The sequence below is a fragment of the Centroberyx affinis genome, unplaced genomic scaffold (genome assembly GCF_046629955.1).
Source record: "Centroberyx affinis isolate AG114_WGS23_722 - 3 ecotype Tasmania unplaced genomic scaffold, CSIRO-AGI_Caff_v1 ptg001038l_1, whole genome shotgun sequence".
NCBI classification, from domain to species: Eukaryota; Metazoa; Chordata; class Actinopteri; order Beryciformes; family Berycidae; genus Centroberyx; species Centroberyx affinis.
Window position 1 is genome coordinate 75,186 of NW_027279595.1, and position 13,731 is coordinate 88,916.

Sequence of the window (13,731 nt, forward strand, 5' to 3'; positions counted from 1 at the left end):
TGACCAATATGACCAATTGTCTTCATAACTATTGAATCAATAAAGCCCTGCTAGCTGTTCTTTCTGGTTTACTCTAACAGTCTCTTTGCTTCCATGTCTTCTTCCTTCAGGGGCTTCAGAAGGGGTCCGCTCCCCATGCGCCGGGCTCCAATGGTGAGGGGACCCTGTCTCACCCCCAGACGCCCAACTCCGCCGCCCCCCCGCACCCCAACAATCAGGTCGGACATTCCGCTAGCGCCCCGTCGCCACGGCAGCAGGCTCACAACCACCTCCCGTCCCCTCCCGCCCTCCCCCACTCCGCTACCTCAGGTGGAGCGACACCCGGCGCGCCCCCTACCAAAGATAGCAACACCGCAACCGCCCTCGGCGCAGCGACCGCAGCCCCCGGCAACGGGGGCTCCGAGGGCCAGACGCCACCGCCGCCGGCTAATAGCACGGCGGCGCAGGCGGAGGGCCTAGCCAATCACGTCCACTCTGGGGACGCCGGCAAGGCGGGAGAGGGCGGCGAGAAGCCGAGCCTTAGCGCAGACAATCCCAGGCTATCTGCCCTGCTGGCGGGGGGGAACGGCCGGGAGGAGGGTGACGGACAGTTGGTGGGGGCCGCGTCCGCTACGCCCGAGCCCCACAAGAAAATCAACAACATCCACCCGGCCGCCCTGCCCTCCACCCCCCATGCCCAGGGCAGCTCGGCCGCCTCCTCGCCCATCTCTGCCATATCCACCGCTACGCCCTCGCCCAAATCCTCAGAACACACCCAAACGGGCGCCCACAGTCCCACCACCACCACCACCACCACATCTACCGCACCCGCCATGAACGGTAACGGCAAAGGAGGCATCTCTGAGGACTCTCAGAGCCCGCTGAAGGCCGAACCGCCCGCCGTCACCACCAGTCTCAAAGCCACGCCCCCACACGGACATAGCTCCTCCTCCTCATCATCGTCATCTTCAATATCCATCTACCCCAGCTCCACAGATGTGCTCAAGGCCTGCAGGTGAGACTGAACTGCCTTGTTGCTTTTCTCACATCAGAATGTCCTCAAGGCCTGCTGGCCCGCTTTATTCCTCATGGTGGGAATGATGGTCTTGGCGAGGAAACTGGGGTGTCGTCAACAGCAAAATACCTGCCAATACCTGGTAAACTAAAAAATGTACCTGCCAAGAATCATTCTTACTCACCAAAATACGTAATAGGCATTTTTGATAGAGATTTTGTTTTACTTTAAAATTTGCTGACTCATACAGTGGATCTTCTTTTGTCTCCATTATTTTTTCTTTTTGGTGGCCTCACACCTTATTCCCATGTGTCACCACATGGGAATAAGTTTCAACTAACGTTTCAACTAACGTTTAACAACTAAGTTTCAACAGAAGTCACAGGCAGCCAATCAACAATTTGATACAGAGCCACTGTTTTGCTTTGCTTTGATTGGTTCACGGTTGGAGAGAGTGTAGGTGACCAACAGGAAAAAAGTTTGAAAACAGGCAAAGACCGAAGACTTTCTATAACAAGCCATTCCAGTGTTATCATCCCAAAAAGTTACCAGTGTGAACAATAGTAAGCAATACCAAGCAGAAAAGATGCATTCCTTGAGATTTTGTTGTATTTTAAAGTGTGCTATATAAATAAAATTCATTATTATTATTATTATTAATAAGGTTTATAAAATAATAAATATTAAATCTGAGCTTTTCCTGAAGCAGTTTTTCTTGAAAGCAGTCTTTACCTCAATCATAAGGTTTACCTGTGCAGTGGGGAAATTCAGGTGAGGTGCCTCTTGCCTAAACCAATAATTTTCATGCAAAGTATGTTAAACAAAGTAAAAACTGTTGGTGAGGTTAATCAAGGCGAAGGTTAAAGGGTTCTGCATTCAAATGTGCAAATGAAAGAAGGATGATGCCATGAGGTTGGACTCAGATTTGTTTTTGAAGATGTCTCCCCCCAGTGGAATAGGAGAGTAACTACAAAATCAGAGACAAACCGTTATGTAACTGTAAACAAAACCGAAGGCTACTGGACAGTCTTGTTGCCATGCAGATATTATTCACCACAAAACATTAATTTGAATAGATTCCTCCATTGAGGAAGCACTTTTCTTGTAAGTATCAAATGGACATGAACAATTTCTCAATTCATCTTTGATGGTTAAAATGTAGCCTCCCACCTTGCTTGTTTAACTGAGCAGATTAGTTCAAATAGTGTATCCAGCCTTCACCTAAGTAACCAATGTGATTATAATCAGCATCTTGTCAGCAATAACACCTCTACCACTAAAGCCATTTTCTGCGTTCTGTCTGTCCAGGAACCTGGGGAAGAATGGTCTCTCCAACAGCAGTATCCTCCTGGATAAGTGTCCCCCGCCCCGCCTGCCCCCTCCGCCCTCGCCCGTCCTGCCTAAGGACAAACTCAACCCCCCCACGCCCAGCATCTATGTAAGTATTACCCAGAGGGCTGCAAGCTAGATTGGGCTGATTTAAAGACCTTTTTTGTTTAGAAATATATATCTGTGGTCATGTCAAATAGTGCTGTGATAGGCTAGGATTGAAATTTAAAGGTTATGGTACAACTGGCAGCATTTTGACAGCGTGACAGGGCGACAGGAGAGAGAGGGGAAAATATACACTAGAAATTAGTTAATTTTTTAGTTAATCAGTTTTTGTCTGTTACATTGATTATTCTTTGTGTGTGTTTGTTTTTTAGGGTTAAGGTTAGTCCCATGTTTTTTTATGTCACCTGCAAAATCCTGTCTGTCTGCTGGAGACTTAGGGTTTATTCTCGCTTTGGCAAGGTGTCTGAGTGGTTATGATCAGATTGTTTTTTTCCAGTGTTTATCAGGATTATTAGGTTTATTCCTTTTTGGTTTTTTTGACATTACTCTAAACTATTTGTAGTTGAAGAGCACTGTTTTCTTTCCATTTCTGTCTTTTTATGATATCCCCTAATCTATCTGCAAACATTTGCAATGAAACCAGATTTTTTTTAAAGCAGCTAAATCATGACACAGCTAAGCTATACTGTGAGTGTACAAGTACAATTTGTCACACACACACTCCTTTTGCACAGTTCATATTGTTTTTCTCGAGTCTTAATGCCCTCCTTATTCTGTCTCCCGTTCATCTACATCTTGCCTTTACAGTTGAAGGGGATTTCACAGGTGAAATCAATACTGGATAGTAGCTTTCACCTGGTCAGTCTAATTCATGAAAGAGCAGGTGCTCGCAGCACTTTGCACACAAAATGTGTGATAACCCATTTTTCCCTGTTTCTTTTCTCTGTCAGCTGGAGAACAAGAGAGATGCCTTCTTCCCCCCACTGCACCAGTTCTGCACAAACCCCTCCAACCCCGTCACCGTCATCAGAGGACTGGCTGGAGCACTCAAACTGGGTAAAACAGATTTATATTATATATCGATGCACAGGATCAGGGTGCAGTTCTGTGCAGCACAGATGCATATCTAACATGGTTGCAATAATGAGGGGTCTAGTTATGTTTTGCCACTGGTGTTTCTTTTGTGTCTTCTCCCTGGAGCTACGTTTTGTTTCAAAGCACAATTAGCCATAATTCTGAACATAGGCTACAATTTTATGTTGCTTGGCAACATTAGTTTACAAAGCGTTCATGAAACCTTGACAACTATTGGTGACTGTGATTTCATTGGCTGGCTTCTCTTCAATAGACAGCTCTGAGTTGTATCCTCAGCTACTCTAAGATGCTTTTTGGAAACGGTAAAGGCCAGACAGGAGTTTGTAGCTCCAGTATATAGGCAGGTTGACTCATACTTGGAAATGTCCTGAATTTGGCCTTCCATCCATTTTTGTTTAGTTTGACAATTAAATGTAAAAAACACTGGACTAGCATATGCAACCTTGTCGAGAAGGTGAAGTTGGACTTATTTCTATTGTTGCCCTTGGTACTAAAAGTAAAATGATTACATCCTTAAACAGGCTACAAGTGCGTATAATGTGTTGCACTGCAGTTTAAATCATAACTTTTTGATCATTATTGCATTCAAAAGTCTTATTAGCTTCCCTCTCACTCACCCCTCTCTCTGGTGTCCTCCTCTCCTCAGACTTGGGTCTGTTCTCCACCAAGACGCTGGTGGAGGCTAACCCGGAGCACCTGGTGGAGGTTCGGACTCAGCTCTCTCAGCCCGCAGACGAGAACTGGGACCCGAGCGGCACCAAGAAGATGTGGCGCTGCGAAAGCGCCCGGGCCCACACCACCATCGCCAAATACGCCCAGTATCAGGCTGCTTCCTTCCAGGAATCCCTACGGGTCAGTGACCAATGGATAACGCAACATTTTAGATGCTTTACCTGTGTCCACTGGGTTGACTTACAATTTATGCAGGATTGAAGTTTTACAGAGCTTCAACAAGGTTTAAGGACATTTAAGGATACAAGTATTGCTTCCAGCTTGAATACCTAATACTGTAGAGACTGAACAGAATTTCTGAGTTGTTTGTCCCTTTTTGTGGGTAGACACACACTTACTGATGCCTTTCCTGTTTGTGTCCAGGAGGAGAATGAGAAGAAGGCACTAAAGGAGCCCTCAGACACTGAGCCAGCGTCAGCAGAGGGGTACATACCTTCACATTTCCACACTTATATTTTTCTTCACATCTAGCTGCCCTAGCATTCTCCTCCATAAAAGGATTCCAGAGGCTGATAGGTGGTATCATATTTTGTGTATTTGGATGCATTTTATTTATATTTTGAGGAATGAGTTTGAGGTAACTTGGTTATTACATGACACATTAACAAACCCTATGATGACATAAGACCTGATCGAATTGCTATTGCAGCCCTTGTTTATAACTGGCTTGGACTTGGTGCAATCTGGTTCAATCTTTTTATCACTGTGAATTTATTATTAGAAGGTGGTGATCAGATTAACTTCATGTGGTTAATCATATTTTCTGTGTACTTGTGTGTTCAGTGTGGCACGCAAAAGAAGGGGACCCTTAAAGCACATCAAGTTTGGAACCAACATCGACGTGTCAGATGAAAGGAAGTGAGTCTGGATTTCGTCACTGAATCAAATACACTCTGAATCTCTCCTGTAGTCCTTTTACTTCCCCGGTCTTGAAATCTCATCTTAGGTCTTTTGGTGCCATTGAGCTGCATTTAGGAACATTTCAACTTTAAAGCTCAACGCTATCATCCTAATTACTAGAATTAATCACACAAATCATAATTGATTTGTTTTTGGTGCCATCATAAGATCATATGCCATATGATACACATTTTCTGATATTCTGATTTTCTGATGTGTACATTTTTCAATTTTTACACTACCAAAAGTTAATAATATTTTTAGCATGGGTGGCCCTAGTGGAATCGAACCCCTAACACTGGCAGGATTACTGCCATGCCTTGAGCAAAACAACTGAGTAAAATTTCATGACTTGTTTTATTGTTGCACCATTATAAACCAAGCTAATACAGAGCATTGTGTATCACTGAGCCTGAACCCGTGTCCTTATCTGACCCGCTCTCCTCCAGGTGGAAGCAGCAGCTCCAGGAGCTCAGTAAACTGCCCGCTTTTGCCCGGGTGGTATCAGCCGGCAACCTGCTCAGCCATGTGGGGCACACTATCCTGGGTATGAACACCGTTCAGCTCTACATGAAGGTCCCGGCGAGCAGGATACCAGGTTAGTACACACACACACACATACACACACACACACACACACACACACACACACATTCAGGCACACAGTGTGCACACATTCACACTATTTACATGAAAGCAACGGAAATCACCCCAGCAAACATTTTCTGTCAGTACAAGAAGATTCTCACTTTTTTATGTATATCAGAATTTCTATAATAGTATAAATAAAAATGTCCAGCTTGTCATTAATGTGTCAGTTTTGGTATACAGTAGTCCAGTTTGTGAACGGGTGCTGCCTCTGTCCCTCCAGGTCACCAGGAACACAATAACTTCTGTTCGGTCAACATCAACATCGGACCAGGAGACTGTGAATGGTTCGCCGTACCGGAGCCCTACTGGGGAGTGATGAGCAACTTCTGTGAAAAGTAAGAGCTTCATTCTTAACTGTGAGATCCAAAAAAAATCTCTTTTAAAAATGTGCCTATTTCTGGCATGAGACTTGAAAGTCACTATGGAATATTAATGAACAAGAGGGATCCACAGCACTCCAGAAAATTAAAAAGTCTTGTTTCTCTTGGCTGCCACAGAGGGTTAAAACCATTACACTCAATGTTTTTAACCTGTTATTATGAACAGTTAATAGTTTAAAAGCTTTTTTAGACCGTTTCCTAAGTGCTTTGGAGTGCCTGCGTTTCATTGCTTTTGAAGAGCCTGGTGTCCAAATATCACGTAGCATTTTAACTGGAGAAGCAAAGTAGCATTCAGGTTTCCTCTCCTGTCTGTCTGGGGAATATTATTGAAGACATGAGTGATCCTACAACCTTTGCATTACAAAAAAGGAACATAAAGAATGTAGTCATTTAGTATTTTAGAAATAATGACCAAAAAACATCAGCTAAGAATTTTTACTCTCAGATGAATACAGGGAATGAAATGCCACGTATGCTCATAACAGTCAGACATGTGCATGTTGAAAGTTGTGCGCTTGTGAGTGGAACAAAGGGAACAGAAGATGACTTGAATTACAATCAGCAAGGGGGGGAAGAAAATCGATCACTTTAATCTTGACGAAAAAGGAAATGGAAGAATTGGACTGAAAGGGAAAAAAAGTAAAGCAGTAGAGTGACAGATCTCACCAGACATAACCTCATTTGAACTCTCTCTCTCTTATCCTCATCCATTTCTCTTCTCTGCCCCCCCCTCCACATCTACACACACACACACATCCTTCATACCATTTCCCTCCTCCTTCCCACTCTCCCATCCTCTCCTTACATCTCTCCGTCTTTTCTCTCTTTACTCCCCACACTTCCTCATTCCTTTATTATTTTCTTTACTTTTATCGCCTCCCCTCTTTCTTTCCATCCTACACCCCCTCTTCCCTGTGTCCTTCCATACGTATATCCATCCCAACCCTTCCTCCCTCCCCTCCAGGAACAACATCAACTTCCTGATGGGCTCGTGGTGGCCCAACCTGGAGGACCTGTACGAGGCCGACGTCCCCATCTACCGGTTCATCCAGCGTCCGGGCGACCTGGTGTGGCTCAACACCGGCACCGTCCACTGGGTGCAGGCCATCGGCTGGTGCAACAACATCGCCTGGAACGTCGGACCTCTCACCGGTAAACCGGGGATTATGGGATACAGGAGTAATGTTGGGGGTTTTCGTGCAGGTCTCGAAAATTCTTGGAATATATGGAAATGTCCCAGAATCACAGCATTTCAGTGATTCTGTTGGTAAATAATAGTCAATTTTTGCTGTCGTTTTGTTTTGAAGTGAGATGTTTTTATTAGGTTTTTTTCTCACCTGCACAGATTATTGTGTAATTATGACATTTTATCAGTTTGTGAGGCAAATTCACGTCAGTCAGAGGTGAGACATTTCGCTCCTCTATACCTAAACGCGATCAATCACAGTTTATAATTGTTTTTTATTGAGCAGTGTCTAATTCATTCTATTGTTAATATTTAACCTGAGCTATGAATCCTCACACCTTAGCTGCAAATATTCCCACAATCCTCTTCTCGTAACCGCAAGCTACTCCGTTGACTCTATCTTTGACTACTTACAGCAACATCTGAGGACAAATCTCCTTTGTTTATTTAGAGGTATACTACTGGAGATACATATTTTTACTAGCAAAAGGAAGTTAGAATTTACAACCCTGCCTGACATGGATTATGGCTGATACTTGCACTTTTACAATGTCTTTGAAGTGGCTTTATCTAGCGAGCTGTAGCTTGCAAAACCATGAATGTGCCTTTGGGCTGAATGCAATCTGTACTTGCTTTGTATTTCTCTGTGTCTGTTTTACCACTGTGCAAATAAACTTAAAACTTAAACTGTGCTTTCAGCCCACCAGTACAAGCTGGCTGTGGAGCGGTACGAGTGGAATAAGCTCCAGAGCGTTAAGTCCATGGTTCCCATGGTGCACCTCTCCTGGAACATGGCGCGCAACATCAAAGTGTCCGACCACAAGCTGTTTGAGATGATCAAGTGAGTCACAAAATCCTTCCCTCTTTACTCTAACAATTGTTAAGCTTGTCAGCATGTCGAGTTTGTGTGGCTGTGTTATATGTTTGCTCAAGTGTTTGAGCTTGCAGTTTGCACAGGCTGAAATCCTTTCATGTGACGCGTGTGTTTGCATGTCTGTCCATCCTGTGTAGGTACTGCTTGCTGCGGACGCTGAAGCAGTGCCAGTGGGTGAAGGAAGCCTTGGCGTCAGCCGGCAAGGAAACGGTGCTGAGGCCGAGGAGCAGGGACGAGCCGGCCCACTACTGCACCATCTGTGAGGTCAGTGAGCCCGCCGCCAACATTTCATCATCGGGTGTGAAGTTTTACAGGATTTCAGCTTTTTCGACACACAACTCATACTTATTTCTATTGGAAGGCTATTGTTTCTCGATTGTTTTGTTCCTGTTCACATCCCGAATAACACCCTCCCCCCTAAACATGCTTGGTTGGAACCAAATCTATTTGCCCGGGTGTCTGTGCAGGTCTAAATCTGATCATTTGCAGGTCTTGACAACTTAGGGATTCGCACAAAATGTGCGGAAAAGTATGGGAGGAAAAAAAATATTGTTCGGTTTCCAATGCACATGACCGTATATTTTAGGTAGGTGTAGACCCTCTGCCATGATATTCATCGTTGTGAAGAATAATCTTCAGCTACAGTGACATGACCAAGTTAACTGTCATTTTACCTCACAACTGTGTATCATATTGACTTCTGACCCAAAATGTTCGATTACATATTTTGAAATCTTGAAATGGTATCAGTGTTTTTCACTGCGGTGCCATGGTCTTCACCATTACACTACAGCTCTATATCTGGATGCTATCAAACTTTGTCACGGTGTGGTAAAAATCATTTTCTACAAACAGTCTGTTCTGTATTAAGCAGTATATATTGAATCAAAGCAAGTAAATATTGTATAACTGAAAATTCAAGTTGAACTATGAATCCTTCCATCTTAGCTGTGAGTTTTCACAGCTAAGACTCACAACTCCCATAATCATCTCCTGGTATGCAAATGATTTCGATGATGTCACACAATGGGAGAACGTACTCCTGGGTTCCTCAGTTTTGTCATATATTGTGATGTTTATATATGTAGCTAAATCTTTTGATGATCGTAAGAAACACATACTCTGGTATTTTATAATAAATCAGATTGTTTTATATGAAGTGCTTCTATTTATGTATGTAATACAGTATGTTATAAGCTATTTTTTCAACTTGCTGTATGTGAAATAGCAAGCCAAGTTACATTAATGTATTCTCCATAGAGGAGATGAAGGCAGTGGATCAACCAGGGAGCCAGAGAGCTGAGATCACATTCACATAAAATGATAACAAGCAAATAGTAAACATGTTGTCCCCCAGCAGTGATGTAGTTCCACCCTTGGGTCAGTCAGTGATTGCTGAGTATACTTGAAATATGGGTGAAATTGTATAAGCATTTTTGTATGGGACAATGAAAGGACAGATTGACCATATATTTCTGTTGCCTACTCTCCTCAGAATTAGGCTAACAAGTTATATCTTGAAATGTAGTAACTGTAATTTTCTGTTTGTTTTTACTCCGTACAGTACAAAATATAAGAACTACAATACGCAATAAATACAATCCATACATTACACAATCTACACTACAATACAATTTATAATACAATATACAATATAACATACAACACCAGGAGCGTGAGTGTTATGAATAATATAAATGCTAAATGATAAGTGATATATGGTATTGCACAGTAGGTAAGTGGTAATATGATATAAGTAGTTAACACTGAGGCACAGTGGTAGTGCAGTGATGATGCAATAACAGTACAACAGTCCAACAACTGTACAATAACTACAGTGTCTTGTGGTTAGAGGTTTGCCCAAAAATTCTCCATTGACTCTCACTTCAACACATCAACCCAGTCTGATGTCTCCAAGTGTGTAGCGTGTGTAGACTATTATGTTACCTATGATAACTTTAACTGTATTGCTTTACCACTGAGTCCCCATTCATTGTCAATGCTGCCCCCTAGCGGCACAAAGTCAACGTTAACAGTGTGACTAACGAACGAACGAACGGACGGAGATACATAGTCCCCCCCTTTGGTGGGGGACAATTATTTAGGTCTATATGTTATTGCCACATATGTGCAGTGGGACTGTACAGAACCTGTAACTGTAACTATTGCAGTAACTATTAAATGCATGGAGTCACTCACGCACTTTGTGCCACCCCTTACCTGTTTGTTTGTGTGTGTGTGTGTGTGTGTTGCAGGTGGAGGTGTTCAACCTGCTGTTTGTGCGCAGTGAGCTGCTGTCCAGGAAGCAGTACGTAGTTCACTGCCAGGACTGTGCCAGGAAAGGCAGTGCCACGCTGGACAACTTTGTGGTGCTGGAACAGTACAGGATGGAGGACCTCATGCAGGTCTACGACCAGTTCACATTAGTAAGTCACCAGACACAGTGCTCAGCTCTATCAAACTGAAAGAAAAATCTGTACATTTATGTGAGGATGGGGAAATCAGCGTTTCAGAAAAATTCTACTTCAAGTATTATTCACCTCCATGATTCATTTGGACTTCAACTTGAATGTAAAATGGAAACTTTTGATCTGCCTTTTCATACTTAAAGGAGAATGCCAGTGTCTTTTAGAGTTATATCCCATTTACTTCTGTCTACATCTAGTTTACATTTCCCCAATCATTTTGCAATGCGTGCCTTATGTAATTAGATGTTTTAACATTTACATTGTATTTTCATTTTTAAAATACAAACTTTTGGTGTGAAACCTAGCTCAAAGTCAGCGATAGGAAATCTACAGACCCCAAGCCAGTGAATTCAGTTGCCAGACTAATTCTGTTGTCTCGTCTTCGTCCCCAGGCCCCTCCTCTTCATTCATCTTCATCTTGACATTAGACAACACCCCCCTTTCTTCTTCTGCTGTGGAGCCATCAAGCCCATTTTACAGGAACTTGTATTAAGAAAGAAAAAACAAAAAAGGAACAAAAACCACACCTACATACACGGACCATTTCTGATATTCAGGAAAGCCAAGGCCGTCTCCCCACCCTCACCACCGCCCCCTCCCACATGGCTGGTCTCCATAGCGACGGCTGGAGGCCGAGGCGGCCGAGTGTCTGTCTATGCAACCTGTTTGAAGTGCCGGGCCCGGCCCTCCCAGAGGGGGGCGCCACCGAGCACGCTAACCCAATACAGGACTCTTTCTCTCTTCTCCCTCCTCCCCCCCTCTAGTGACAATGGTTCTGCCCTATTTTAATGGAGGACTTAATCAAAAACGGTTGGGAATAGGGGGGATTGGGGGGAGGAGTGGGATTATTAATGCGTGATGAAAATGTTTTGTAGATAATTGTTAACTGTCACAACTGGCAACACCACCCTTAAAAGACTACTGACTTGACAACCTTTCTCCCTTCCCCTCTCTCTCTCTCCCCCCCTCTCCCTCTTCTCTTTTTGTATTCTGGTAACAGGATGAACCTTTGGCTTCCCCTCTTGTTTTATTGAATTCCCCAGGATTTTTCTTCTTTTTTTTCCCCCTCTAAGGAGCACTAGCCTAACTGGTCTTTTTCTATGGTAGATAGTAATTTTAAGACTCTTTGGACAGCAAAATCTCCAAAAAAAAAATTTGTAATGTGAAGAGTTTAGGTGATTTCTTTTTTTTTTTTTCTTCTTCTTCCTTTTTTTTTTTTTTTTTTTTTTTTTACGGCTTTTATGTTTTATCTTTGTCTCGTTCTTTTTGAAACTATGACGTTCAGTTTTGTTTTTGTTTCTTAGGTAAAAAAAGGAAAATTTTAGAAAAAAAAAATTACTAGCCAAGTCACAAAGAAAATGGGTTGCACATAGACTTATGGAATAAAGTTTAATTTGTGATTTTGTTTCGTTATGTTTCTAATCTTGATGTAAATTTACACTATTTATAAATACATATTTATTGCTTGAAAATATTTGTTGATGGAATGCTGTTATTTTTTCCAGAGTACCTGCCATTAAATTTGAAGGAGTTTTGTCATTTTAACACGACTCCTCTTACATTTTCTATATATGAATAAAACTGCTTAGCAAGCATTGTACAGAAACGGACATTTAAAATTGTTTTATTGTTTGAAGAATGTTTTATGATGAGTCAATAAACACAAAGTTGTCAAATTATCCATGTGTTGAATGTTGACATACCACAGTACTCGCTAACATCATTTCTTGAACGTGGACAGCTTTTATTTCTGATGCGGTACAGCCATAATACACAGAATCACAGGTGGGAGAACTTACCGTAAGATTTAAACAAAACAAACATTACTTGCAACATATTGACGCAGACTCCGATGTGTAAGAGTACAGCCTGAAACCCAGCAGACAATGTAGCTGTAGACTCACCCACACAGAATCCTACACTGTATGCCAGGTCCAGAAGTTACCCAGCACATGTCAAAACATCCAGTTCATTTTTAGTCTCGCTTAAAATTCCTACTGTCCTCAAATGCACCCATGCAAGGATTAACTCTGCTGGAGACCTGTTGCTTAACGGTGGGTAGACATTCAAGACTTCTTTGAAATTTAAAGGGCACGGAGAGAAAAAGGCTGCAGGATTCAGGATCTTACCTAGAAACCATTGTGAAAAAAGCAAAAATACAGCAATCTCAATAGAAATGAATGGCAGATCTGTCCAAAAAAGACTTACAGAATACATTTAAACAATTACAGGCTTCTGAATATGGGGATTCATTAAAACTGTCGCAGCAGACTTGCATGTCTCCGTCATTGATCATACAGTATGTCGTGGTCCTTGTGGAAAGCATGGCTGCCAGCAGAGACCCAGTAGCCAGATGTAGCTGCTGCCGGCCCCACAGGATCTACACTGACTACTGAGCAACTGCTGGACACCCAATGGCTCCGCGGCTCCGCTCGGAGCCAAGATGGCCTCCCAGCTGCCAACAGTGCAATCAGGAGGAAAGAATGAGGAAGAAAACAGTGCCGTGCCAAGGAACAAGTGGGGAATATGACAAAAATTGTGTGGTACTAGATTGAATTCAACTATAGTGAGTTTAGAAGGCAAATATTTCTCCCAACATCAGTATAATGTAAACATACAGTATATCACAATTTCTGCTGTTTTCCTGTGAGACTGAGACAACATCAAAGGCAAAATGCTAATATAATAGTATGAAAAATTACCCACAATGCCCTGCGGTTTGACATGATGGAAAAATTAACCAGCCACAACAATGTAGCCTAACGCTTAACCGACTTTGGGCTTCAGTGTGTTTTGAATGTGGGACCTTCAAGCTGTCACAGGCATTCCTGACATTTTTCACATCCTGCCTGCTCCAGTGTGCCGGACGGTTCGCTTCCCATCAGGATTGTGTTTGTCATGTAATGTCATGTAATTCAGTTCAGACACGGCAAACAAATGCACTTGTACATGTCTTTTGCAGACTGGATTTCACAAGATGTCACAGGCATGTGTTGGACCCTGCATTTTGACTCATGATATTGTCTAGGATTAGAGCGATATATATTGGCCTTTCAATAAAAATCGAACAGTCAATGTTGGCCCCTGCCAATATGATGGAGGTGAGGATATAATTT

General features: G+C 42.7%; 1 protein-coding gene across 3 annotated transcripts in view; it reads left to right on the plus strand.

Moving 5' to 3' along the window:
- The window catches only part of LOC139647052 (lysine-specific demethylase 6A-like), a 50,135-nt gene extending 37,918 nt beyond the window's left edge, over nucleotides 1-12,217 (plus strand). For all 3 annotated transcript variants that reach the window (XM_071522873.1, XM_071522874.1, XM_071522875.1), the window contains 13 exons: nucleotides 111-994; nucleotides 2,303-2,432; nucleotides 3,280-3,385; nucleotides 4,071-4,276; nucleotides 4,520-4,581; nucleotides 4,940-5,014; nucleotides 5,506-5,654; nucleotides 5,928-6,042; nucleotides 7,052-7,239; nucleotides 7,973-8,114; nucleotides 8,285-8,411; nucleotides 10,403-10,573; nucleotides 11,008-12,217. In XM_071522873.1, the coding sequence (XP_071378974.1) occupies nucleotides 111-994; nucleotides 2,303-2,432; nucleotides 3,280-3,385; nucleotides 4,071-4,276; nucleotides 4,520-4,581; nucleotides 4,940-5,014; nucleotides 5,506-5,654; nucleotides 5,928-6,042; nucleotides 7,052-7,239; nucleotides 7,973-8,114; nucleotides 8,285-8,411; nucleotides 10,403-10,573; nucleotides 11,008-11,037 (2,385 nt within the window). In that variant the 3' untranslated portion in view covers nucleotides 11,038-12,217. The remainder of the gene's footprint in view (nucleotides 1-110; nucleotides 995-2,302; nucleotides 2,433-3,279; nucleotides 3,386-4,070; nucleotides 4,277-4,519; nucleotides 4,582-4,939; nucleotides 5,015-5,505; nucleotides 5,655-5,927; nucleotides 6,043-7,051; nucleotides 7,240-7,972; nucleotides 8,115-8,284; nucleotides 8,412-10,402; nucleotides 10,574-11,007) is intronic.
- Nucleotides 12,218-13,731: the final 1,514 nt, after the last annotated feature.